At 42.0% G+C, this 25185-nt stretch overlaps 1 protein-coding gene across 2 annotated transcripts in view; it reads left to right on the top strand.

Annotated features, from left to right (window-relative positions):
* Nucleotides 1-1627: 1627 nt before the first annotated feature.
* Panx1 (pannexin 1) overlaps nucleotides 1628-25185 on the top strand; it is a 49561-nt gene continuing 26003 nt past the window's right edge. For both annotated transcript variants that reach the window (XM_076846515.1, XM_076846514.1), the window contains exon 1: nucleotides 1628-2243. In XM_076846515.1, the coding sequence (XP_076702630.1) occupies nucleotides 2063-2243 (181 nt within the window). In that variant the 5' untranslated portion in view covers nucleotides 1628-2062. The remainder of the gene's footprint in view (nucleotides 2244-25185) is intronic.

Raw genomic sequence — 25185 nt, 5'->3', positions numbered from 1 at the left:
CTAGCCAGGAAGGCTTTTCTGGGCAAGTGACACTGAGCTGAGAACAGGAGTTGTGAGAGTGAGACAGGCAAAGTTGCCACTGTGGGTAGTGTTTTGGACTGGGGAAGGCCTGAAGAAGGCCAAGCAAGGGGACCAAATAACTAAATAACTAAAGAACTGAAAGAGGAGGAGTGAAAATAGTGGATAGGTAGTGAGTGGTCCTGCTACGGAATTTGAAAAGAAGAAAAATTTTTAAAGTCCTAAGGATTGAACCCAGAGCTTCCCACATGCTAGGCAAGCTGTCTACCACTGGGCTATATCCCCAATCTTTTATTTTATTTTTATTCATTTATTTTTGAGATTGGGACTTGCTAAATTGCCCAAGCTGGCCTAGAACTTGGGATCCTCCTGTCTCAGTTCCTGGAGTAGCTGGAATTATAGACAGGAGTCACCACACCAGGCAGAATTTTGGATTTTAACCTAAAAGAAAATGTACTTTTAAGTAGAGAAGTAATATGATGAGATTAGAGCTTTAAAAATCTCTGTTTGGCAGCTGTGGAGGAGAATGGCTTGGTGGGTCTGGGGAGACATTTTTGTATGTAGTTAGGAGAAAGGATGATGGGCTGAATTGGGGTGTTCCATTCAGGTGGAGAGCTGTCAGATTTGCTATATTTAGAGAAGCAAGAGAATTTGGAAATCAGTTGTGGCAGCTGGGAGAGGTGGATGAGTTAAAGATGGCAATCCAGGTTTCTGCTTGGGCACATCAGTGGATGGTGGTGCATTTAATAAGATGGGGAAGAGTTCAGGTTTAAGGAGACATTATGATTGAAGTCCTGTAAGCAACCCAGCTGAAGGATTGTGTAGGCCCTTGGATGTGTGTTTAGAGGACACCAGGGTGGAGAGGAACATGTGAGAGTTTTGAGGCTTACATTCATGGATGTGCGAGTACACAAAGAACAGAGAAGGCAGCCTCATCTCCAGGATCCCTCAGGTTTAAAAGCACTGCCTGGTCCCAGTGTTGGTGATCAGAGCATTTCCTTCCTTCTTTCTCATCATCCACTCCCTATTAGGGGTTCAGAAGCAGCTTTATGTAGCCCCCACGCACCAGTAGACACTTCTCTGCTGGCTCCCAGACTGCGGCTATGACTTGGAAGGCAAAGGATACAGGCTAACCCTGGTCTAAGACACAGTCACACAGCGCTTACTCCCAATCCAGGTCTCCCTCTCAAGCGGAGCTCCTGGAAGGGTCCAGCGCCGGCTCGTTCCATTTGCCTTATTTTGGAAGCGTCGTACGATGAAGTGGTTACAGTCCCCTTTAACCTGATTTCACCGTGTAGACATGTTGGGGATGGAGCACAAAAGGGGGCTACCTGTGCACAAAGGAAGGGGCCGCTTGCAGAAATGATTTGAAAAATCTCAAATGCCAGGAAGTGGATGGAAGGGAGGGAGATTTTTCCAGAGGGGCCACTACAGGGATGAACCCTTGGCTTATTCCCCAGGACTCTGGCAGGGGGCGGGATGCAGCCGCGCCCACTCCGCTGCGCGTCAGCGCGTCTTCCGGAAACTCCACGCCCCTGGGTACTCGGTTTCCCTCCAGGTTCCGGAAGAGCGCGGCGCCGCGGGCTGAGGGCGCTGGGCCTCCCGGAGGCAGCTTTGGCGGCTGGGGCGCGCGGAGGGGCGGGGAAGTGAGGGAAGTGCTTTGTTCCCGAGTTGGTGGTAGTGCCTGCGGGCGGCGTGCGCTAGTGGCGCGGAGCCCGGGTGTCGCCCGCCCCCGGGGAGAAGCGCAGGCTGAGCGCGCGGGGGCGGGACTGCAGCACCTGGGAGAGCTTGGGATCCGGACCCCCTGGCCGCGGAGGTGCCTGGCCAGGCGCTGATCCCAGGCAACTGTGGCTCCAGCCGAGTCGCTGGGAGCCAGACACACCAAGGCACAAAGGCTGGAAGGATGCGGGAGCCAGCAAAGGGAAAGCGAAAGCCTCCCACCAGGCCGGTGACGGGGTGAAGGCGTCGTGCGGCCCTCCAGGCGCCGCCGGTACCCGGACCTGCCCCAGTTAGCCCGCTTGGACAAACCCAGCGCGCCGGAGCCATGGCTATTGCCCACCTGGCTACGGAGTACGTGTTCTCAGACTTCTTGCTGAAGGAGCCCACCGAGCCCAAGTTTAAGGGGCTACGGCTGGAGCTGGCGGTGGACAAGATGGTCACGTGCATCGCTGTGGGGCTGCCGCTGCTGCTTATCTCTTTGGCCTTCGCGCAGGAGATCTCGATTGGTAAGGCCCCTGACGGGAGAGGCGGCCCCAGGCTGGGCCGACGTTATCTAGGTCTGCCCGGGTCTGGTGAGGTGTGATTCAATTTCACAACCGCCTGAATCTCAGCAGGCCTCTGGAACGGCTTCTAGCATCAATGGACGTGAAAGTTGGGAATAAAGGTGGCCCTAGTTTTGTGGTCCGAAGCGTTCTTTGCCCGCCTGCATTTTTATCCGCCTTGACCCTGTTTGCATCCCCACTGATCGGACTGTGGCATCCTTTTGACTGAGGCCCTTGCCACCAGATTTGCCCCAGGACAACTGTTTCCCCCTTTTAAATCTCTCCCCTCAGTATTTGTTCATTCACCTGTAATTTTGTGCCAGAGAGGTTCCTGAGTGGCCAAAAGTAGGATGTGAACACAAGTGTTTCATGGAAAAACCTGTTCTCCTTTTTATTGTTTTACATTTAATTGATACTTATTTTAGTTCTGTAGAGTTGTGAATGATGGAAAATACTGCACTAGGTACGTGTTAGGTCCTTCACTTGGAGGGCCTTCATATATAGAGAGCGAGATGAACAAATGCCCCTTATGTCAATTTTCATTTTGTCTTAATAGTCCTATGAGAGTCAAAAGTCTGGAAGTTTGGACAAGGTCACCTGAGTGACTGGTCTTCCTTGGCAGCTGTCCTAACTTTCAGCACAGAAGAGATTGCCAATGAATCAACTGGGAAGTAGTGTAGGAGGGCTAAAGACTGTTCTAGGGGTGGGCTGGAGGACAGTGGGGCTGGACTTTGGGGAAAATTTATGTCAGAGGATGGATGAAATTTGTATAAGCAGAGGTTGAGACTGTTGCAAAGTTTTGAAATGGCAGAGCATGTTACATGTTCCTGGAAGGGATACAGCAACTGTCCTAGCCAAGGCAGGAGGATTAGTCTGAGTTCTGGGAATCTCAGAGTGAGGATGGGCTTGTGTCAGATTGTAACAGAAGAGCACAGACTGACAGTCTCAGGAGTAGGAAGTATTGAGCAGAGGACAGACTGGTTGAAAATAGCACTTAATAAACAATAGCCTGATGATGGCATGCAGGATCTGGATGTGAAGGAGGAGAGAGGTTGGAGTTAGGAAGGCCAGGTGCCTTATGGTGAAGCTTCAGTTGAGGTCTTGTGCATGGATGGTTTGAAGAGTGAAAGGGAAACGAAGTGTTACTTCTGAGAGATCAAGGGACAGTAAGAAGTACTTGGGAACCTGGATTTTTAATAGGCCAGAAAGGGCAGAGACTTGTTCAGCTTGTTGTAGATCTGGATAAATGGATGTGTTGTTCATAGAAGTAGTGAAGTTGAAACAGGTGTTTAGAAAAAAGGTGGTAATGAGTTTAATTTTGTGAACTGCAGCACTAAGTTGTTTAGTTTGGCAGGAAGTTGCCAAATTCCATGTTGAAATTAAGTTTTTAGTTTTACTAGTCTTTGGGCTGGACATAGTTAGTCTTCGGGGTTTCCTTTTGCCTTCTAGATGACAGGGAATTTAGCCTAAAGGAAAACCACTAAGTTGCATGGGTCTTGGAGATAATTTCTCCATTTAGTGACTGCTCCTTGAGTGCCAGCTGTGTGCTGAACCAAATGCCAGAGACCAAGGACCCAGGAATAAATGAGGCATGGTCCAAGTGCTGAAGAAGTGAGTCTTGGGCCCCTCGTCTGGGCGGAGTCAGGAGGGAGATCTTGGTCACTCTGACCAAATCTACCTTCAGCTCTAGTCCCATCTACTAGAGGAACTCTTAAGACATCTGTGCCAGAGGTGCATTAGATACTTCCAAATTCCAAAGAGATGGCTTGTCTGAGAGGCATTTGCAGGGAGGTTGGGAATGGGTTTACCCAGCAAGGGTTTAATCTCACTGCTGTGCTTTGAGGAGGATATGAAAGGATTTTTTGAGACAGGGTCCTTTCCCTGTTTTGTGGATATTTATAAACCCCCTGGACACTAGAATGAAGCTGCTATTAAGTAGCGTCATTCAGCAGTGTGTGGTTCAGTAACAAGACAAGTATTGAACTCAGGTCCCAAAGAGTGAAGGTTGGCAGGTAGTTTGGTATAGAACTTTCAAGCAAATTCCCATATCTTCTAAAGTGCTTCAGGAATTGCAAGGGAAGGACAGGCATGTGGGATGCAGCCAACAGGATCAGGGAAGTCGTATCAGATATATCTGAGTGTTCATGCACATAGAATGATGAGGGCTTTAGAGAAGAGAAAAGGTACATAAATTAATATGTGAAATTTGTACACTGGGATCATGTCATACAATATTTAGTTTTGTGCAGTTTAGCTGTACTCAGACAAGAACAAAACAAAGAAATAAAAGAGAACAATCACAACAATACAGAGTGGAGTAATTTAAATGGAGCAAGCACTTTGCCCACCACATTTGGTCCACGAGCACAGGCCTAGAAGAAGCATGAGATAGCCCCTGCAAACTCCAAACATGGCTTTGCCTTCCTGCTCCTAATAATCATTCCTTCCCTCTTGGGTGTCCAGGACACTCTCATTGATACACTTTACACTTTACATTATACATTACCGTGTGGCTGCCTCCCCTACAAGATACTTAATCTTCTATTGATCCTTAGAACCTGGTGTCCTACATTGCACATGGAAGTCACTTCACAAACACTGGTGAGAGAGTGAAAGGTGAGAGCTTTTAGCATCATTAACTGTTTATTTAGCCAGGTGTGCATGGTGGTGTTCCTTGATATTGGCAGGGTCAGACACATGAGATGTAGAATCTGCCTCTTAGAAGCATCATCTAGCAGAGCAGTTGGACGTGGAATCCTCCTAATACAAGATTCGTGGAATGTGGGAAATGTCAGGTGTATACTAAAGCCTATGCAATGGGAGGGCAGAAGGAGGGGTTTCTGATGACTCACAGGAACAGTGAGGTATTCAGGGCAGAGAAGAGTTTGAGTTGAGCTCTGAGGCTGGATTCCAAATATATAGAGCAGTGTGAGCTAAAGCAAGGAGGTGTAAGGTGGTTGAGCTTGAGAGAATTAGTCTCACCTTAGGCGGGAGGTGAAACTAGTGTATGGCGGCTCTATGTGAAAGGGGGTACAGAAATGTTCCTTGTTTTCTTCTTTGCATTGGGGTGTATACAAAATTAGAAAGGAGAAGATCATCTTTAATGATTCATGTCAGTTTTCCTTTTGTATTGATAAACTACTGCATATAGTAGTAAATTGATTGTGATTAAAAGCACTGCTCTCCAGGGCTCTGGCCCTTTTATCTCTATAGCTCACATGGGCCCAGCATGGTGGGTGCTGACTTGGGGCTGTCTGAGAGGTGAGGATCACAGCAGGGACAGAGAGCAGAGGGGACTCTGCTTATTCTTTCACTAAATCTTGCTCTCCTGTGAGTTGTAGGTCATCACAGAAGTGATGTGGTCCAGAGGGGCAGAGTGGAGTTGGTGCCACTGTCAAGGTGGAGGGAACTTCTGGTAGCTTTTGAAGCAGCTTGGGGCCACGGCCACTCATTGGTCTTGCTCTGCCCTTTGATGGTAAGAATTGGAAGCAGAAACACTCTGGAGGAAGTGGCTAGGAGACTCTTAACTTCTGAGTTGTGGCTTGTGTTTTGAAGCCTATGGGACAGTGGAATACTAACTGTTGAGTTGCATTTAATAACACAAGTGGGCACTTGCTTTGCAAGGCCTGATATTTCTACTTTGCCTTTCCAAAATTCTATGCAAGATCCAGTTGGGGGTGTGTGTGGCAGAGGGTGGAGGGGATCTCATCACACATAACTGGCATACCACAGAAGACCATTTAAATTCAATTGTGACTCTGGACTAGGGAGAAATGAGAGTTTGCATTTCCCAACTCTCTCCTTTTCCTCCTCTCACCCTGCATTGCATCTTGCATGCGGCATGATGAATTCAGTAGAAACTTAGTGGAGATACCAGAACACATTAGAGATCCATCCTGGGTCCTTCCTGGAAGAACAGCTGGGCTGAGGGAAAGGAGGGGATGTATATCCTCCTAAAGTCTCAGTTGCTTGGAAGTGCTCCCACTTCATGCCTTTTGGTAATACCATTCTGTCCTGTGTCAGGCCAGGCATGCTTCCTCATAGACATTTGCATCTGATAAGGATCATAAAGGATGAATGTCATTATGGGAGGGAGGTAGGTTGTACCATTGGATCTAGAAGCTTAGATTATATGGCCCATCCCCTTTTGTGTTATTTTTGTAACAAGGGAGGGATCTGTGTGCAAAATGCTAGAGGATTGCACTGTGGAAGAAGGAAGGGTGTCATTCTGTGTGGCCCAGACACCACACACCTGCCACACATCTGTCATTGTTGTGGAGACTGCAGGAGGCAAAGTTATACCATCGGCATGACCCCTCAAATACCTCTAGAAGTGTAGCACATTTTACCCATAGAGAGCGGGAAAAGAGGTCCAGGAAATAGCTGGGTGACCACTTGTTGTAGAATATGAGCATGATTGTATTAAATGGCTTTCGAACTCTGAAATTCTAGAGGAATATATCTAAACTATTAAAGAAATGAACTCTCTTAAGTTTGCTACTATTATGGCCTAAATGTTTGCTAAAGCCCTAACCCCCAGTGTGATGATATTTGGAGATGGGGCCCTCAGGAAGTAATTAAATTTAGAAGAGGTCATGAGAATGGATCCCCATGATGGGTTTAGTGCCCTAATAAGAAGAGGACAGATCTGTCCACAAGTGTGACTGATAGGAAAGGCTTATGAGCACACAGCAATAAGTTAGCCCTCTGCAAACAAGGAAGAGAGCTCTGACCAGACACAGATTCTGCTGGTACCGTGATCTGGTACTCCAGATCTTAGACTCCAAAACTGTGAGAAAATAAATGTGTGTTGTTTGAACTACCCAGTCTGTGATATTTTGTTATTGCAGCTGGAGCAGACTAAGACAAAATTTTCAGACTCTGAATGGGACTTATGATCTTGGGCCTTCTGACAAACAGAATCTATAGTGCTCTGGTTTAGGGCTGTGCAAAGCCCAGTACCTCAGAGACTGCTTTGATCCTTTGATATCCTAATCTGGCATGTAGCTCCAGGAGAGGAGTGCCCCAGATTCCTGCCAGGATGTTTCTTGCCCTGAGCCAGGCTGGCTGGACCACTGGGGAAAAGGGCATCTAATCTGTTAGGGATTCTTCTCTCCTGTTGCCCTTCCACACTGCCCTCCCATTGAGCAGCCTCATTTCTGGACAGAAAGGGATATGGGTCTTCAAAGTTAGCTAGTGCTGCTTTTTTTACTATCATTAAAGGCATTGGGCCAGGCCCAGTTAGCCAAAGGGCAGATAAAATGGCAGCTGCTTCCAGAACCATAGTTCTTGTGTTTCCTGTAACTGAGTCAGCAGCTGGAAAGTCATCCACTGCCTTGTGGCTGAATTTATGCACATCTTTGGGAATATCTTCAGATTGCTTTTCAGCTTGTATCAAATGGTAAAGCTGGTTGCTTCATTTCAGTGGTGTCTGTAAGAGTGGGCTAGTATTTAAGGTCTCATGGCATAGATCCCGTAGAAAAGCACATGCCTACTCATGCCCAGAACCAAAGAGCCGAGAGAAGGATGCATGCTGTCCAGAGAGGCTGCTGTTGCACAGATATTGCCTTGCTAGTGTATTGTAGTGTTTTTAGTGTACAAGCAGTACATAAATATGTTCTCATGGTAAAGGATTCTTCAACTTCCTTCACCCTGTGCTAGGGGTAACCATTATACTGTGAATAGCCTTGTCGTTGCCTTTCTCTACATTCATATAACATGTATATATCTTATTTTAATTTTTAAATAATTGAGTCACGATGTCATAGTTTATGTTTCCTGCTTAGTATGTTTTGAGGAGCTTTCTGTGTCAGTACACAGGCCTTACAGTCAGTTTTATGAAGGGCAGAACAGCATTCCATGGCACATTGTATTCTCATAGCTCATCTAAGCAGGCCCCTGATGATGGGTGGTTACATTCTTTTAAATTACTACTTTCACACATACAGCTTGTTTGTATAAAATCTTTGCAAATGCTTTTTTACTCCTAACTTTGAAAGTAAAAGAGATTAGAACATTATCAGTTTCCAGAAGATGAAATCATTTTCCAGGATGGCTTTGCATTCTTGAGTTCCTCTTTCAAGTAAGTAAAGGAAAACAACAACACTGCCTTGTGTTTTTAGAGGGAGTCCTGCTGAGTCCCTCTAAATGTAACCTTTGGAAGTCTGGAAGGGGCATTGATGTGCTCTTGGTTTTAAGAAAGAAATTAACCATTTTAGGGTAAAATTGCAATTTTAAGTTGACCTCTTTAAAAAAAAAACTTTATTTTCTTTATTTAGTTTTTTATGTGGTTCTGAGAATTGAACCCAGTGCCTCACATGTACTAGGTAAGCGCTCTACCACTGAGCCACAACCCCAGCCCCCTGAATTGAACTTCTTGATACAGGTTCTCATTGCATTTGCCCTTTAAGTTTCCCTCCTATAATTAATTGTTGAATTCTATCTCCCCACCCTATAATAAACTCACTAAGGGCAAAGGTCTCTTGTAGGCATTCAGTAAAGTGTGTGTAAACATCAAAATGAACAGGGATGTCAGTAGGATTTTACCATTTTTAGATACTGAGTGTTAGTATTATGTTGTCTCTAAAAGGAATTTTATGTGTCTTGATATAATCAGTTTCAAAAAAAATCTCCATTAAAATTACTTGAAAACTCTGTAGTACCATTGGAGTTGACTAGAATAACAGTAATAGAGCAGGAGGTAGGACAAGACAGACAATAAGCAAACATTTTAGTAATTGTGAGAGCAAATAAAAACAATACTAGAACCACTGAAAAAAGAAAAAATATCTGCAATACCAGAATTTAATTACTTTCGAATTTTGTTTCTGGTGAGGGTTGTTTTGTTTGTTTGTTTGTTTGTTTGGTCTGGTAATTTTGATGAGAGATTTGTGGGGTTTTTGTCAAAACTGTGCATGCATTAATTTTTTTTTTAATTTCATCGTGGTTAGACACAGCCCATCCTTGGAGCAGATAAATATTCATTTATTTTTTTCTGATTATCTTTAATAATTATATTTAAACCTTTACCACTTTAGTCTGTTTCTTCTTTTGATGGGACATCAAAACTGTAGCCAATAATTCCCCCATTGTTATGTATTGGAAAACCCAGTCTTAATTCATTGGTTTTTGATTTCCTCTTAGGAAAATAAGCCCATTTTAGGACTGTTTCTGTTGTTCTGCATGTAAATCTGTTGATTCACATAAAAACATCTGATCATTCTGGTCAGAAGAGCTTATACTGGATTGTTTCCAGAAGTGAGGAGGTACCTGATAAGTTAAATGAACTTTATCATTCAACATCAAATGTCATTCTCTAGAGCAGTGGTTTCAATTTTTTTGGCCCAAGAGCCTTTCATACTTAAAATTTCTTAAGGATTACAAAAATCTTTTGTTTGAGGGTTTTATCTTTGGTATTTACCATATTAGAAATTAAAATTGAGAAATTTTTAAAAATATTTTTAAATTTAAAATAGTAATCTCATTGCATGTTGACATGTAATATATAGAAATGTATAGTGTCTATATATATATATATATATATATATATATATATATATATATATATTTTTTTTTTTTTTTTTCTGTATTGGAGATTGAACCAGAGCATGTTAAGCAAGCTCTCTACCACTGAGCTATACCCCAGCCCTATAATAAATTCTTATGAAAGGCAGATAACAATGTGATATTATTGTGAATTAATGACTTAGACCTCCTTCTGCAAAGTGGTCTCAGATTCTAAAGTTGCCACACTGCACTTTAAGTTCAAAAGCTCTGGAGTCAAGATCCAAGGTGGAGTTCAAAGTCAGCGGGTCAAATGGTGTGCACCATTAAAATTTAAAAAGAACTTTCAGAGGCCCTTCAGAATATAGTTTATACTTTTCTATCTACAAGGTAGGGAATGCCCCTTTGTCCACTTCTTTACTGACACTTAAAATCTTCAGTTTCTAATTTGCCATTCTTATTTGAACTGGCATCTCGAGGTCTTGGTTTGTAGTTTCTTATTTACACTGGGATTTCACAAGACATATTTTTGGGCTCTCACAGCCACCCTTAGCCAAGTCTGGAAGCTGCTCGTTCTGTTGGGCTATTTATTCTTTCCTGTTGGGTGTGTGGTCCTGGAGAGATTGACACTTCTTACTTGGCTTATAAAACCCTTTTTCTCACCTCTCTGAAAACGATCTTAACTGCTTCTCTTTAACTTTCTTTTTAAGCAAAAAGGTTAACAACATTTTATTTCTGAGCCCTGTTTCCTGTTTAAATTTAGTCAAAGCATAAAACTTTCAAATATCATTTGTTATGAAATGTGAAAATACCTTTAAAACGTTTCTTATAAGTAGTAACATATTCTTCACACTTGAAGATCTAGCATGAGGGTTCCTGAAGTTCCCAGAAAGCACAGCACTTTCCCATGGGAAGGCTGCTTTTCAGAAGGAGAAACACTCTCTCAGTTTTTCCTTTGCCTGAGGAAGATTCCCTGTCCTCTCTGACAGCCCCAGGTGTTCATTTGAAAGGCAGGCAGTACCCATTAAATGACATAATACATAGAGGCCTGACACATGGTTGATATTCAGTAAATGTTGGTTGACTTAGTACTGAGGATGAATTAAGCTAATACAGTCTGAGGTACTTTGCAAAATTATCAGCCTCCAGCAGACCTGAGACAGTCTTAGGCTTGTCTCCAGCTGCCCCTCAGATTTAGGGCCATTCAACAGGCTCTGGAGGCTTAGCTGGAATAAGTTTTGAATGGTGATGACTGTGACTTGCCTCCCTTCCTTTCCCCAGTGTTCTTGGCAGGAGGAGAGACCAGAGACTGATGGTCATAACATTCTTCTTAATAAGGCCTCATTTTTTTCTAAAAAGCAATCTAAGCTCTGGGTTCTCAGTTTGTTTTCCTTATTGAGCTATTGAAGTGAATAATGGAACAGAAAGATGATCCCTTTATTAATAGCAAGGAACAGCTGTGTGACCTATGTGTGGGCAGAAGGCATCTCCCCTGAGATCAGTCTCACCCTGTAACATGAGGGCACCAGATAAAATTAGATATTGCATGCACTCCCATGGCCGTCTGATTCAGGAACTGTGGTTTGTTCCTCCCTTAAGGTGATGATTCTTTTTCTTCTTTCATTCTTTTTCTTCTCTCCATTCATGTACTCCTTTGTTGGACACATATCTGTTGAGCACTGTGGTTCACCCTAGGATCTATCAGTGAGAAAGCAGACATGGTCCCAGGAGCTTGCCATCTCCCTAGTCATTTCAGAACTCTGGCTGATCAGTGCATTGGAACAAGAGAGGTAGAGGAGGACCTCATCTAGTATGGGGCCTCAGGAATGACTTTGCTAAGGAAGAAAGAAACACTGCAACCAAGTGACACATCAGCATGGTTGAGACCTCTTAGGAAGAATGGATGTGCTTTTTTTGAGAAACTGAAAGAAAATTAGTATTATTGGTACCTATTGAGAAAGGGGTAAGAGGAAGTGGTGTAAAAAGGATGCACAGGTGAACAGGAGTCTGGTTGTTGAGGGCCTTGTGGGATTTGGATCTCAGAATTTATTTGGATCTCAGAGGGTTTTTAACTGGGAGCATTTTATTTTTTTAATTGTTTTTTATTGGTTTTATTTTTTAAAAGTATGTTCACCCAATTTATGTCGTCATACATGTACTTTGGATAATGATGTCCATCACATTCCACCATCATTGCTGACCCCCTGCCCCCTTTCTTCCCCTCCCATCCCTCTGCCCTATCTAGAGTTCCTCTATTCCTCTCATGCTCCTCCTCCTTACCACACTGTGAGTCAGCCTCCTTATATCAGAGAAAACATTAAGCATTTGGTTTTTTGGGATTGGCTAACTTCACTCAGCATTATTTTCTCTAACTCCATCCATTTACCTGCAAATGCCATGATTTTATTCTCTTTTATTGCTGAGTAATATCCATTGTGTATATATGCCACATTTTTTAATCCATTCATCTACTGAAGGGCATCTAGTTGGTTCCACAGTTTAGCTATTGTGAATTGTGCTGCTATAAACATTGATGTGACTGTGTGTCCCTGTAGTATGCTCTTTTTGAGTCCTTTGAGTATAGACCGAGGAGAGGGATAGCTGGGTCAGAGGGATAGATGGGTCACATGGTGGTTTCGTTCCCAGTTTTCCAAGGAATCTCCATACTGCTTTTTATAATAGTTGCTCCAATTTGTAGTCCCACCAGCAATTTATGAGTGTGCCTTTTCCCCCACATCCTTGCCAACACTTGTTAATAGCTGCCATTCTGACAGTAGTGAGATGAAATCTTAGAGTAGTGTTGATTTGCATTTCTTTAATTGCTAGAGATGATGAACATTTTTTCATGTATTTGTTGATTAATTGTATATCCTCTTCTGAGAACTAAGAGCAGTTTAAAATCATACCCCAGATACTTTGGGGAGAGATTAATTAGGGGCATTGCAGGAAGTTTCAGCTTACTAACTTGGTGCACTTTAAGTACCAGCAGAATCATATATATCTTGGAATTGCTGTGGTACATTATATGGGGTAAAAATTTATCAGAAACCATTGCTGGAGCTCTGTGGGCATGCCTCTCTATTGTCCTGGGGATGCTGGAATTGATTCAGGAAGAACTCAAACTGGTCACATTCAGTGAGTGTGCTTTGAAACTTTGTGATCACTTATGAAGCTCGGCCAGTACAGTGGACAGTGTGGAATAAGACTGGCTGGCAGAGGTGGACCAGGTGTGGTGTGATGGGGTCCCAAATGGCTCCAGCACTTGGCTCTCACGATCTGGCAAAACAGAAAGTCCTGTCTGCTAAAGTCCTGTTCCCTAGAAGGGAACAACTAAGTGGGGATGTCCCAATGGGACATGTTCCTCATGCCTTCCTCTGTCCTTATTGCTAATATTAACAGCCACTGTGTGCGTGCTACATTCATTAGGCCTGATATTTTTCTCAGCAGTAATTCTTCAAAACATTTATATTTTTCCACTTTTGAGAGATTGTGTGGAATATGTAGTGGTTTAAGGCTTGAGGTTTGGAGTCAGCATGCATGGGATCTAGTCTAGACACAACACACTTTCAGTGTGAGGCCTTGGACAGGTTATGTAATTTCTCTGCGCCCCAGCTTCCTCCTTAGTGAAAGGAGTCATAGAAAAACCTATCTCATGGGGTGGAGAGAATTAAATTAATTAATTCACAGGAAGCACCAGAACATACTGTGGAACATAGGGCACATTCAGTGCAGGTTAGGTACTGAAATGCCCCTAATCCTGTTGTGACCCATTGACAGAAGATGAATGGGCTGACAGGGGTCAGGAACTGTGCCCAGGCACACAGAGCAGGGCTGGAGTGCAGCTCTCATTCCAAGGCCTGGGTTTTGGCCAGTGTTGTGTGCTTTCTACCCCTTTGTTGTACGTATGACAGGGCAGTACACTTAAGGCGGGAGCTTGCTCCCAGCTCAGAAGGCTGCTGATTTGCATTAGGTCTCTTACTCTGCTTCTGTGGGATCTTCTCTCCTATTCTTTGCATTCCTGCTAGGAAGGGTGCTAATTCTTTAGAGTCCCAGCCAGTCTTACCCCAGCTCAACACTGTAGCCCCAGCTGGTCACCAGAAATACTTGTGCATGTATTTCAGCACCTAAAATGTGGAGACAACATGTTCCTCCACGCCACACTGCTGAACCTCCTTGCCACTATTCAGAATCAAGTCTGTGCTTTCCAGCGTGTGGTCCCAGCATGTCCTTGCCCTGATCCCCAGCTGGTCTCTGTTCTTCAGACACAGTAGTCTGCTCCCTGTCCTCAACACACGTTCAACTCCACATACTCAAGGTATTTCTTGTGTTGTTTCCCCAGTCTGGGTTCTCTCCTCTCCTCGCTTTAAGTGTGAATATCTGGTGAGTATCATGGTTCAGCCCTTACCCTCAGCAATGTTTTTTTTTTTTTTTTTTTTTTTAATCTGTTATCATTAGTAGTTTATTCTTGGCCTCCTCCACTGGACTGGAAGCCCTGGAAGGGTGGGGACTGTGCCTGCTTTATCTTTGAATCCTCTGCATCACATACAGTACCACATACATAGTAGGTGCCCTGTGAATGCTTTTTGAGTTAAGCTCTGCCTTTGGGAAAGGCATCTGTTCCCATCTGTTGCCTCTGGTAGAGATGGGAAGGATGGAGCCCTTGGGAGGCCTGAACCCTTGGCTCTCAGTGGTTTGCTGCAGGCACAAAGGCCATGGGGTAGTAAATACCCCACTCTAATGGACAGCTTGGAAGTCCCTTTTCTATTTGATGTTCCTTGAGAAAAGAGCTTTTGCCACTTCAGCATCTGCCTCTGTCACGTGAAACTCATGATGGTCTATTTAGATTGCCCTTGTTTGCAAAGCAGTCTCATGACCAGTTGTCTACATAATAGTAACAGTCATTAAGAGTTTTTCTCATTTTGTGTAGTAACTAATGTTTGATTCAGAACTGAATTTAGATGCCCAAGGCCTTCTACATAAAAAGGTTTCTTTGTTTCAGAAGCTACAAAAACTAGCTTTTAAAAGTCATCTTTGAGGGAGAGATGATACAAAAAGACTTCATGAAGTTGAATCTAGTTTCAGGCTGTAGACATTTAAAAATTCAAGGTCAGCTTTTATGGTACATTTTAGAAAATAAAAAAGTAAATAAATGAGAAATTAAAATAATTATAAATGCACAGAAGAAACAATACATGATATGACAAAGGGACCTTCCATCCATATATCTCCTGGGCTTACCATGGCACCTGACTCCTAGAAATAAACATCTTAGCTACCATTTATTGAGCTCTCACTGTGTTCTAGCACTGTGGCAGACATTTCCTTTGATATTTATAGGAATTTTATGAAGTCTTAAGAGTGAGAAAAATTAGGTTTAGAGAGAGCAAGTAACTTGCTAGGAAGTAAAAGAAAACCCAATGCCTGTTGAATATAATGGAATTTTTTGTTTTTCTTTTGGTTCCAAGGATTGAACTCAGAGGCACTTAACCACTGAGCCACATTCCCAGCCCTTTTTTATATTTTATTTTGAGTCTCACTGAGTTTCTTAGGTCCTCACTAAGTTGCTGAGGCTGGCTTTGAACTTGTGATCCTCCTGCCCCAGCCTCCCTAGCTGCTGGGATTACAGGCATACGCTACTGCGCCTGGCTTGGCTCTATGGTTTTTGATGACACATTTTGGTGAACTTGGGTGTAGAGCTTAGGACCAGGTTGCTGGGAGAGGATGTTGTTGATTCCTGTGTATTGGCCAGCCTTGCGTTCTGCAGTGTCCAGTCATCTTCACTCTGCCTCTGCTTTCCTTCCAGGGTATCATGTATGTCCCACACCTGGGGGTGAATCCTAGCTTGGCCAAGTGTTTGTTGAGTCACCTAACCCTCCCAGCCTCTATTTCCTCATCTGTAAAATGGGTATAATAGCTAGTTGAGAGGTTTCTTTTGTTGAATTGAATGAGAGTGGCAAACTCCTATCTCAGTTGAATTCAGTAAATACTGTCTCTCTCAAAGAGGTGATTCTGTGCTGGGAAGGAACTTCGAGGTGATCAGTACTTAAGAGAACATCAGAATGATGTGGAAGTCATGTTGGCTCACATGTGATTTTTTTTTTTTCCCCATGGAGTGGATGATTTGTGTCACCAAGTAACATTGGATGAAGCATGCTGAAGAGGAAGGAATATGAAGTATACATGATGAAATATTTACATGGTCTCCCAGGGTCTCCTCTTATTCACAGGGAAAAGATGCTTGTGCAGTGGAGAGAGTCCTGGTGGAGGCACTTTAGCCAAATGACTATGGTGATAGATGAGATCAGCAGTCATGGGGGAAACTATTATCCACTCAGTGACTCCCAAGGTGGTGTCCTGAGGAGGACCTACAGCCTGCCCTTGGGATTACTGCCATTCCAGAAAAGGTAACTAAAAAGACACGACAACTAAATGCAGTGTGGATTCTGATTGAAGAAAAAATAAGTTTCTGTAAAGAATAGTTTGGCAAATCTAAATATAGGCTTAGCATCTTTAATCTGAAATCTGAAACTCTTTGAGCACCAAGATGAAGCTCAAAAAGTTTTAGGGTTTAGAGCATTTTAGATTTTGAATTTTTGGATTACGATAATCAACCAATAAAGTCCATGCAGATATTCCAAAATCTAAAACACTTGATCTCTAGTGTTTTGAATAAGAGACATTCAATCTTTACAGATAGCAAACTGTACCACATATGCTATTTTCAGTTCAGTCTTTGCACTGGATTAAGAGAATGTCCTTGTTCTTAGAAGACCATTCCTTCAGGATTCACAATTCTGATTCTAAAGGGTCATGAAGTCGGCAGCATTTTCAAGTGGTTCAGAAAAATAAAAATAGAATGTATATATCATATTATACATAGAGAGGATTGTGGCAGAATGTTGACGGGGGTTGAAGCTAAACCTTGAATATACATGATGTTGTAATATTCTTGTAACTTTTTTGTAGGTCTGAAAACTTTTGAAAATAAGTATTTAATTAAAAAAAAAAAAAAGAAGATGAGGTAAACTGGGAATGGGAGTGTGCCCCTATTAGTCCTAACTATTCGGGGGGGGGGGAGGTGGGAAGATCATTCGCACCTAGGAGTTCAAATCCAGCCTGGGTAACATTGTGAGACCCCATCTAATAATAAAAAATAAAAAAGATGAGGTAAATGCAGCACTGTGTTAGTATCAATATGGCTTTATAAAACTAAAACTTTTTGAGCTTTATGTTAATATCAAGGTGGCAAAATTTTTTTAAAAATTTAAATACTTTAATCCTCTTTTGCATCTTTAATGTATTGTTGGGTCCTTCTGATGCCTAACTTTACACCATGGTAGTCATGGATATATTACTTGTGGAATGGTTGCCAGGTTTTACTAGATTTATTCAAGTTCTTCTTTTGTGTGGCTTAGACCTTCCTAGTATGCTAAGGAACTGAACTTGCTACCACAGGAAGAAGTCCCTTTGTTCCCCAGTCTGTCTGTTCCCTAGATATAAACCAGGTCTCGTGGTGACTTGTGGCTGTCACCACAGTCTAGTTTCTTCTTCTGCTCTGGCACTTAGCAAGCCGTGCTCTCCCACCATTGTTCATAGGATTAAGGGGTTCTGGTCAGCTCCTTGCTGAGGCTCACCACCTGGTGTCTTCTTCTCTGGCTGTGGGGCCATGTGGTCACACATCCTGGTCTGTGTGGTTGGTAGGTACACAGGGAGTTGCTATACTAACAGGGCCTTGTCTAATCCATGAGGGAAGACCTTCTATTCTAAGACGGGGAACAGCTATTTATTGCTCTGTACTAGGTGATGGGTAGTGAAGAATCAGGACTCCTTGGAACTCTAGAAAATAGCATCGATGTGTGCCGCTGTCTGGCTGGGCACAAGATCACGAGCCACTCAAACAGGAACAAACTTTATTTGAAAGAACCGCCAATAACACGTCCGCCCGGGAAGCTTCCCGATCCACCCACGCGGCGTTCTGCTGCTCCTTTCCGGACCTCCAGCGCAAGCGCCTCCCCGGAATTCCCTCCTACTGTACTTTCCCAACCAATGGGAACTCTCCAGGAGTCCCGCAGCAGGAGTCCGGTATCCATATGAATGTAATTTTTAACATAATCATATCATCTCAATGGCTAGCTGGCATCACCTTTCAATCAAAAATGCCATGCATCATATTAATTGGCTGTGGCTCCCAGCATCTCCCCCCTTCTGTTTAATTAAGAAGCAAGTAATGTGGCTAGGGACCGTGCCTGTTAGGTTTGTCCAATTCAACATATGGTTCTTACCCGTCATTGGAAAACTGACCTTTAGGCGTCAGCCTCCTGTCTTAGGTTGATACCATTGCAATTGGATCATACCCGTCACTGACTACCGGTCCAGCAAATAGCCATAATTGTGGATAGGCCTATGCACCAGTGGGGGGGTGAGGTTCTTTGCCTCACCTCTGTTGGCCCCCAGATTTGGCCTTGGTGCCAGTGGGGGGGTGAGGTTCTTTGCCTCACCTCTGTTGGCCCCCAAAATTAGACCATCACTAGTAGAAGGGAGGAGGATACAGAAATGCCACAACACCACATCAATTGACGACTCCTAGGGAAAATTGCATCACTGGTGACACATCAGCAAAGATACGCCAGCATTACCATAATTTGTTGTATCAACGGATAGATCACAGTGCATACAAGTGATACATAGTCCAGGCAAGTTTTGTAAGCAGTTCAAAGTGGAGGAATCTATCAATATGTCCATTTCCTCCCAAGATCATTGATATATCAGTTTATACAGTTTGTTGTGATAATTATCGAAGAAGTTGTAGTTTGGTTTCATCTTTGTCTTCACCGGCACTGGGATGAAAAATAAGAATTCTGACAATGATGTTAAAGAGAAAAAGAAAAAAAAATGTAACATTTTAACAGGTACTAAGAAAACATTTTTTTTTTTTTTTTTTTTTTTAGAACAATTTACATTATCTTGAACAGAATTATTAAATATAATGAAAAGGAAAGATGAAAATAAACAAACAGATTTGTTAACCTGCTTATTTGTACACATATTAAAATAATTTTTAACAGCTGTTTACCCAATTTAAATTAAACCATTAAAATGACGTGAATAATAAAAAGTACTTGGATCCATTTTTTTTTTTTTTTTTTTTAGAGCACTCCTCATATATGATCTATGGACATACGCACATATAGACACATAACACAAAACAGAAGTGTGCACATATAACATACAACACATAAGACAATAGTAAAGGCCTTGTAGTTTCACCTAGGTGAAATCTCCATTGCAATGTTAAAAACTCCACAGTTAAAAAATAAAACTGATCAGAAAAACATCAACCTAGGTCTGTATGAGCTCAAAAATAAAATAGAACCTATGATATGGAAAAATGCAATAATAAAATAGATATTGAAAAAAGCATCCTGGTTAATCAGTCGCAGATGTAAGAATGGCCAAGCTGGAGTTCTGGATATCAGCTGTTATGGATTTGAGTCAAATTATCTTCTTTTTGATCTGTAGAAATCGTTTTAGTTAGTCTTTCTGGAATCCAAATCGGCTGCTGTTCTCCCTGTGGAAACACGCAAACAGAGCCCCGACTCCAGACAATTACTGGGTCAGGACCTTTCCATTGTCCTGTTAGAATATCTTTCCAAAGAACTTTAGGCTTATGCACATTTTTTGGATACATATGCCTTTCCGCAGCACTAAGTCCTGATGAATCCAAATTTAAAAAGTTTAGAGTAAAGAGGGTTATTTTAAGTTTATCTTTGGGGGATATATACCCCTTTCCAATTCCCTCCTTTTGTTTTAATAAGTACATTTTAATAGTTTGATGAGCTCTTTCAACTATGCCTTGTCCCTGTGGATTGTATGGAATTCCTGTTATGTGAGTAATGCCAAATGATGAGCAGAATTGTTTAAAAGAGGTAGAAGCATAACCGGGACCGTTATCTGTTTTTAACTGTTTTGGAACGCCCACAGTGGCAAAATTTTGTAAGCAATGAGCTATAACATCTTTAGTTTTTTCTCCGGCATGAAGGGAGCCCATCAAAAATCCAGAAGAAGTATCAACTGTAACATGCAAATATTTTAATTTTCCAAATTCTGGCAAGTGTGTGACGTCCATCTGCCAAATATGGTTAGGTATCAGTCCTCTAGGATTGACTCCAAGATTAACTTGTGGTAAAAATGTCACACAATTTTGACATTGTTTTATTATATGTCTGGCTTGTTCTTTAGTTATTTTAAAACGTTTTTGTAAAGTATTAGCATTGACATGAAACCTTTTATGAAAATTTATAGCTTCTTTTATTGTGGAGAAAATATGTATGTCATGTGTAGATTTATCTGCTAATTTATTGCCTAAACTAAGGGCTCCAGGCAATCCTGTATGTGCCCTGATATGTCCTATAAAGAATGGATCTTTTCTGTCCCAGATTAGACTTTGTATAGTGGAAAACAAAGAGAAAACAGTAGAAGAAGGGGAAATCCTACCTGCATCTTCAAGGGATACTATAGCATTAACTACATATTGACTATCAGAAAATAAATTAAATACAGAATCTTTAAACATCATAAAAGCTTGTAATACTGCATTAAGCTCTACCTTTTGAGCTGATTGTTTGGGTACTAAAAATGTAAAAGTTTGATCAGGGGTAACTACTGCTGCTGTACCATTATTTGACCCATCAGTGAATATATTTGGAGCATTCATGATAGGGGTCTTTCTTGTCATTTTTGGAAAAACTACAGGATGCTTAGACCAAAAAGACAACAAAGGATTAGATGGCAAGTGATTATCAAATGAAACATTAGATTTACACATGATTATTGCCCAAGTATTTAACTCATTGGCTAACTCATCAATTTGATCCATAGTATATGGAGTAATAATTTTATTGGGAGAAATCCCAAACACTCCCTTTGCTGCTTTTATTCCTTTGAGTATTAATTGTCCTACAGTCTCAGGATATCTAGTAAGAATAGTATTAGGAGAATAAGATAAATGTATCCACAATAATGGACCTTCTTGCCAAAATACTCCTGTAGGAATATTTTTTGTTGGTAGTACAATAAATAATAAAGGCAAACTTATATCAATTCTATCCAAGTGCATATTTTCCATATATGTTTCAATGATTTTTAATGCCTTTCTTGCTTCAGGCGTTAGCATGCGGGGTGAATTTGGATCTGATGGACCTTTTAGGATATCAAATAAAGGTCCTAGCTCTCCTGTTGGTATGCCTAGATAAGGCCTTATCCAATTTATGTCTCCCAATAACTTTTGAAAGTCATTAAGTGATTTGAGTTGATCTACTCGTATTTGAATTTTTGGTGGACGGACCATGGTTGAGGATAACAGGACTCCTAGATAATTAATTGGAAGATTTAATTGTACTTTATCTATTGCTATCTCTAGATTATAATTTTTTAATAAGTTTGTAAGTGTGGCATAACATTCCAGCAATATGTTTTTATCTTTATGTGCCAATAATACATCATCCATATAGTGAAATATTTGTAGTTCAGGATTTTGATTTCTAAGTGGTTGGATTGCTTTGTTAACATAAATTTGACACATAGTTGGACTATTAGCCATCCCCTGAGGGAGTACTTTCCATTCATATCTCTGATCAGGACCTTCATGATTTAGTGCAGGGATAGTAAATGCAAAATGTGGACTATCCTCAGGATGAATAGGAATTGAAAAAAAACAATCTTTAATATCTATAGCTAAAACATACCAGGTTTTTGGTAAAGCAGACAATTGGGGAATCCCTGATTGAGCAGGTCCCATAATAACCATCTCATTATTAATGGCTCTTAAATCTTGTAATAATCTCCATTTACCAGATTTCTTTTTAATAACAAAAATGGGAGTATTATGGGGAGATATGGAAGGTTGTATATGTCCTTTCGCTAATTGTTGTTTAACCAGATCATGGGCTACTTGTATCTTTTCTTTAGTCAGGGGCCACTGAGGAACCCACACTGGTCTTTCTGATTTCCAAGTAATTTTTATTGTCTCAGTGGCCCTTTCTGAAAATCCAACCCATGTCTGTCTGTTCCTTGATCTATTTGAATTGGTGCTGCTATATTTTGTCCTTGTTTTCCTGATCTTTTTTCTTTTTTAAAACCTTGTTTAGCCCTAGTAGTGGGCGCATTAGGATTGATGTTATTTGTTAACGTTAAACCTAATTGATCTAGGACATCTCGTCCCCATAAATTTATAGGAAGATGATCCAATACATATGGCTGTATAGTTCCCTCACATCCTTCAGGATCCTTCCAATCTAATACCATTGCACTTCTATGGGGATTAGTAGCCACTCCTAGGCCTCGAAGCGTTTGAGTGGCTTGTTGTAATGGCCAATGTTTTGGCCATTCCTGACTAGATATGATGCTAAGGTCTGCACCTGTGTCCAGTAGCCCATTAAAGTCGTATCCTTGAATATTTAGTTTTAGCATGGGGCGAGAATCTAAATTTAAAGACAGCATAGCCCAATCTACACCTGTGGAGCCCAATCCCCTGGTACCTCTTTCTACAGTACGACTAGAAAATTTATCATGTAGGCTGGGTATTATTAGTAACTGTGCTATTCTATCCCCTGGTGAGATAACTGATATGCCTCTTGGAGAACTAGCTATAATTTTTATTTCACCTTCATAATCGGGATCAATTACCCCGGGACTTATCATAAGTCCTTTTAGTGTGGAAGAACTGCGTCCCAATAATAAGCCTACCGTTCCTTGGGGAAGAGGTCCTTTTACTCCTGTGGGAATAATTTGAATTCCCATCTCTGGAGTTAGTACTGCTCTTGCGGAGGCGCAGATGTCCAGCCCTGCGCTCCCTCTAGTTTGTCTGATGAGGGATTTAATGGATAATGTGTCCTGGGCACTACCTTGATGGTGCTGTTGGGTTCCTCCATTGCCCCGTATATTTGTGGTTTTGGGCCCCGGAGCATTGGGCCCTCCAGTCCGTTTTTTGGCAATGGAGCCTGATGCCTTTCTCCACGATATCGTGGGTAAACACTTGATCCTTGTCCGTTTTTTGATAACGGAGTGCCCTCTATGGTAGTTTGAGAACGGCATTCATTAGCCCAATGTCTCCCTCTACGGCATCGTGGGCAAATACCTGGTATTCTATTTCTTTGATACCTAGCTTTGTTAAACCCTCCTCCTATGGGACAATTCCTTTTAAAATGTCCTGTCTGATCACAATTGTAGCATGTTTTTGGCCTGGCATCTAAAGCCTGTTGTACTGCTGCTAAGACTTGTCCTTGTTCATTAATGTCTCTACATAATTTAATATATGTGTTTAAATCTTCATGTTTCCATGGTCTAATGACCTCTCTGCAGCAACGATTTGCTTGGTCATAAGCCAGTTGTTTTATAAATGGCATTGCTTGTTCTACATCTCCAAATATCCTAGAAGCTGTCTGAATAAGCCTATCTACAAATTCAGCGTAAGGTTCGTTAGTTCCTTGTATTACCTTAGATAACTGTCCTTGTAAATCTCCATGCCCCTGTAAAGTTTTCCATGCCCTAACTGCATCTGCAGCAATTTGTGCGTATACACCAGGATCATATTTAATTTGTTGCCGTTGACCCTCATAAGGTCCCTTTCCTAACAACATCTCCAGATTTCTTTGAGGGTAACCGGCTGCTGTATTTCGCCTAGCTGTCTCCATGCAGAATTCCTCATTGGCAACCTTCCATAACAAATATTGTCCTCCATTTAGCACAGATCGACACATGTTAGCCCAATCTGCTGGTGTCATGTCTAAGTTGGTAATAGATTCAACCATGCTTATGGTGAAGGGTGCTTGCGGGCCATAGGTTGTTACAGCCTCTTTTAATTGCTTTACTGTTTTGAAATCTAGAGCGCGATGAATTCGTTGCCCTCCTGCCTGCTCAAGTACAGGGCATGCTAGTCTTTGGGATCTTGCCTTAGGATTTTGTGCATTAACTACAGGAATTGAGGGCCGCTCAGCTCTTACGCCCTCTGGTGATAGAACGGAGTTAGTAGCAGCCTCCTGTTGTAACTCCCCAACTGATGGTCGTTTTTCCTCTAAGCTTTCTTTCTTCAAATTTTCCTCTGTCTGACTAGCTGGAGAGACCTTCTCTTTTGCTTGACCTGACATGTTTTCTACCACAGTTTGGACCTCTAACAATTTACTTAACAGTTTTTCGGTTTGTTTTTTACTAGTTTCTAATCTACTATAAAGGTAACGCAACCCAGTTAGGTAGCATAAAACAAACCCGAAACAGAATGAAACAAAAACGGAGCAAAGAATAGTTGTATCAATTTTCTCTTTCTCCGGGCCAAACAACTTCAAGCCTTGAGCCAACCATTTTTCCCAGTTTGCCTGAGAAAATTCTAGGGATAGGCAGCTTGAAACAAAAACAAAATAAATCAAAAGAAGAACACATTGTTTTTTGAAATGGTCACCCATTCTGTCGCCTTCCCTCAGGGGCGAGCAATTTTACTCACCTCCAAGCTTCAGGCGCTCCCCGTACAGGGCCACCAGTTGCCGCTGTCTGGCTGGGCACAAGATCACGAGCCACTCAAACAGGAACAAACTTTATTTGAAAGAACCGCCAATAACACGTCCGCCCGGGAAGCTTCCCGATCCACCCACGCGGCGTTCTGCTGCTCCTTTCCGGACCTCCAGCGCAAGCGCCTCCCCGGAATTCCCTCCTACTGTACTTTCCCAACCAATGGGAACTCTCCAGGAGTCCCGCAGCAGGAGTCCGGTATCCATATGAATGTAATTTTTAACATAATCATATCATCTCAATGGCTAGCTGGCATCACCTTTCAATCAAAAATGCCATGCATCATATTAATTGGCTGTGGCTCCCAGCAGATGTGCCCATCTTAGCAAAGGGATAGGTGTTAGCTCTGGTGTGTTCTCTTGAAAAGTCAGTTCAGCTATGAAAAAAAAAAAGGGGGCCCAGTGAACCAGCTTGGCTTAAAGGGAAAGAAAATTATTTCAATTCCGTTTTTTAGTTTGGGCTGTAAAGAGTACTTGTATTTTCTCACTATTTTGAAATACATCTGAGCCTTGGAGTCATTTTCTGCAAAGGAGAAGTGGAGGCAGTCATGGATAAATTGGGACTTCAAGGATATGTAAATTTTTTTGTATTTAGAGTTGGAAGATGGGTTTAGGTTGAAGTCTGCTGGGAAGGCAAAAAGAGAGGAATGGGGTTCTTTCTTTAGGAAGAAAGTTATCATGAGATTCTTGTAATTTTATTTTGTGATGGTTGGGATCTATGAGTATTTGGCAGGAAAGAACCTTCTGGGGCAAATGTCACTTGGTCTTCCTGTGTTGGAGTCAAAGGTACTTTAAGCAGACTCAGGCCTGCTTCATTGTCCTAATAAGGCTTGTTGCTGTTCTGT

Source organism: Callospermophilus lateralis, chromosome 2 (assembly GCF_048772815.1).
Source record: "Callospermophilus lateralis isolate mCalLat2 chromosome 2, mCalLat2.hap1, whole genome shotgun sequence".
In the NCBI taxonomy this organism is placed as follows: domain Eukaryota; kingdom Metazoa; phylum Chordata; class Mammalia; order Rodentia; family Sciuridae; genus Callospermophilus; species Callospermophilus lateralis.
The sequence above is the reverse complement of the archived record's forward strand: the minus strand, read 5'-3'. Positions and strand labels throughout refer to the sequence as shown.